Source organism: Bactrocera latifrons, unplaced genomic scaffold (genome assembly GCF_001853355.1).
Source record: "Bactrocera latifrons isolate USDA-ARS-PBARC rearing strain unplaced genomic scaffold, ASM185335v1 scaffold_108, whole genome shotgun sequence".
Classification (NCBI taxonomy): Eukaryota; Metazoa; Arthropoda; class Insecta; order Diptera; family Tephritidae; genus Bactrocera; species Bactrocera latifrons.
Window position 1 is genome coordinate 974,367 of NW_017534497.1, and position 3,053 is coordinate 977,419.

Consider the following 3,053-nt stretch of genomic DNA (forward strand, 5'->3'; position numbering starts at 1 on the left):
TGTTGAAACTAGAAGATAAATAGTGACCGAGCTATCTATATACATATCTGCTACATATATATGAGCGTTTGGTTTTAAAAATTTTTCTTAATTAAAAAAAAAAAAAAAAAAAAAAAAAAACAAAAAAAAAAAAAAAAAAAACAAAAAAAAAAAAAAAATTTAAGCCTCTAAAGCACGCTCCCCCCTTAATCGGTCCAAGTACGATAAGATTCCTAAATACTACATACGATGCACTCCTCTAACTAGTGATACATCGAAAATAAAGACTGGTTCGTTTCATTTGCTGGTTTATCTTTACTGTGTGAGTATTGTTGAATTATCTCGGTTTCGATTTGATTTTATGGCCAATAATATAGCTTTATTATAAAGATAAGGAGTACCGTTTTAAGGATATTTCGGTCAACTGACTGACTGCCGAGAGATCCAATTTTCAAACGTAGCCGAGCTATTTCTACACCACACAAAAAATTGTCTAAGTGTAATGTTAAGTCCCACAATCTAGGAGGCCACACCGGACAGAAAAATTTAATAAAATGTTATTAACCATGGCACTATAGTGTTTCCCATTGGCTGTAACATCATGACCGACTTCATTTGGAAGGAATTGATTATATTAAACAGTGACTTTTTGAGAATCTAAAGGCACCTAACAATGTCTAATAGTTTATYATCATACCAAATTCAACCAATATTGAGGTTAATTGCTTTGGTTTTTTTTAGCGCTCAACCCATTTTGGGTCCTTTTACCGAAAGTGCGACCCGCTACWWGTCTATTCATYATGAAATAGCAAACCAAWCTGAGTATAAATGAAATAACACCTGTCAGAAACCTATTCAGAAAAAAAAAGAAATTACCTCATTGAAAACCACACTTCCRAAAGGTCCTCCTTTATATGATCAGCGCTGAGGTAGTTTTGACTAATATTCCCATTGATATTAATTATTCTTTCACTAAAACCTTTAACTCAGTCACGGATTCATAGGGGGGATATTGAATKGRCAAATAATGCTAGTATACCACAGTYACAAATTGTAGCAAAATTTACTGATKWAATTGTCAATAAATCCAACTAGATYCGTAGCTGAAAGTACYAAAYAGATTCGTACGATGTTATGCTGTCAGATATCGGAGCGGTCAACGAAATAAGAAAATAAGCGAAAAATACCTGATATTCCCATAAACTGTAATATMGGCAAATCTGTTAATCTAGATGGTATGCAATACCATAAGAAGGATGGACAAGTTTTACAAGAACACTTACCCCAAGCGTTAGACCACATTAGAAAAAATGATTGGTGAAGCAGTTATCCAGTAACGTTGAGATTATGTGGATTTGTCACAAATGTAGTTTCGAGTCCCGGTAGAGTTTCTGTTTTAAGTATAAGGGCGGTCAATRTCAAACACCTGAACTACACGTATTACTCAGGTTGAACCACCAGAGTCATAGAACACTGGTATCAATACGCAGACATATTACAAGAGAAAGAAAATTTCTTTGATAATTTGTTTGMAATTTTAGTGAGCTCAAGGAGAAGGTCACGTGGTAAATACTTTCTGATGAATGCTGACTGAAAGCGTTATTCGTGAATTTCTCTACACTAACAAACTACAGTTGTCGTGTCTGTTTTAAATTTTAATCCTTTAGGACACACATGAATCTTACATTTCTGCTTATATAATATGACAACATACTATATACCGTATTAGTAGTAATGTCATTGTACTGAAGGTACTCGGGATTTTATTTTAATATGATATACTCTAAGTTTGTTTTTTTATTATTCTAACTACGAACATTTGCTTGAAAATCAGAACCATCTTGTAAAATCTTTCAGCACGATTAAAAAATTCCCGTAATTATTGCAAAGTAAGAAAGGGAATAAGAAGAAAAGAGGTAGAGTTATAATAATAATCCTCCAAGACATAATTTAAACAAAAATTAAAGGAAGTTGCTGAAGACTAGTTACTAAAAACTTTATAAAATCCACAAGCCTAATAGGCACACCCTTCATACATTTCCTAGCAAGCTTTACTGCATTCGTCTACACGTGGGCAATTGAAACCACATGAACCTTGCAATATTTCAACGAAAAAAAACCCACCCACTCAGTCATACAGTCATTCACCCCTACTGCCCAAGCAAATTACACACATATACATATATGCATATGCACACACATTTAACAACGTACATACAAGTATGTATGTGTGTATATAGAGAGCATGAATTGGGTGGTACTTACCCTCAGAGCCGTTGGCCAATTCAATGGGTACTCCATTTTCACGTCGCCATGTAATTGTCGGCTCTGGTGAGCCCGTTGCCGCACATTTGAGCGTCACATTACTATCCTCGCGCACAACCATATCCGTGCTGGTGGGATAATCGAGGATATCCGGCGGGACTGTGTAAGAGGTGCGCGAATGAGCGATAGAATACCGCACGAAGCGTGTAGACCAAGCAACGAGCGAAGAGTGGCGCGCCAAACAAAAAAAAAAAAAAATAAAAAAATAAAAAAAAATGCAGCAAATGCAGTGAGACAAGGAAGCCGGAGATGATGAGCAGATAAGTGTTGGATGCATGGAAGTGCAGTTGGAGTTTCGGGATGTACGATGTTTGTAGTTGGTATACGAGCGTTAGATTTGGTTTTGTTGTAGGTTTGATAGTTTCGTTGTATGACGCGGCAGGTGTTTCACATTTGTGGCACATTTGTTTTTTTTTTTTTTTATATTTTATAATACATGTTGTTGTTATTCAAATGCCGAAAAGTGTACAAGTAACAGATAAAAGGAAGCACATGAATTAAAAAATTTTGTTTTTTTGTTGCACAATTGGTTATTTTGTAACGGTTAAGCACATTTTTATGTATTTTTTTTGTGTGTTGGGGTGTTATATCACAATATGTGTTTGCGTTGTTCAGTACAAGGCAAGTGAATCATAGAATTTGTATCGTTGTTTCCAATGTTTCGTTGAATATTTTGTAGCGCATAATAGTTGGGGGTGATTTTTGACGTTTTATTTTTTTAAATTTGTATACATTTTTTTTTAATTTTT

General features: G+C 34.7%; 1 protein-coding gene across 1 annotated transcript in view; it reads right to left on the reverse strand.

Annotated features, from left to right (window-relative positions):
* The window catches only part of LOC108971001 (limbic system-associated membrane protein), an 88,374-nt gene that overhangs the window by 26,015 nt on the left and 59,306 nt on the right, over positions 1-3,053 (reverse strand). Inside the window, exon 5 of the mRNA XM_018936768.1 lies at positions 2,245-2,403. Coding sequence (XP_018792313.1) covers positions 2,245-2,403 — 159 coding nt within the window. The remainder of the gene's footprint in view (positions 1-2,244; positions 2,404-3,053) is intronic.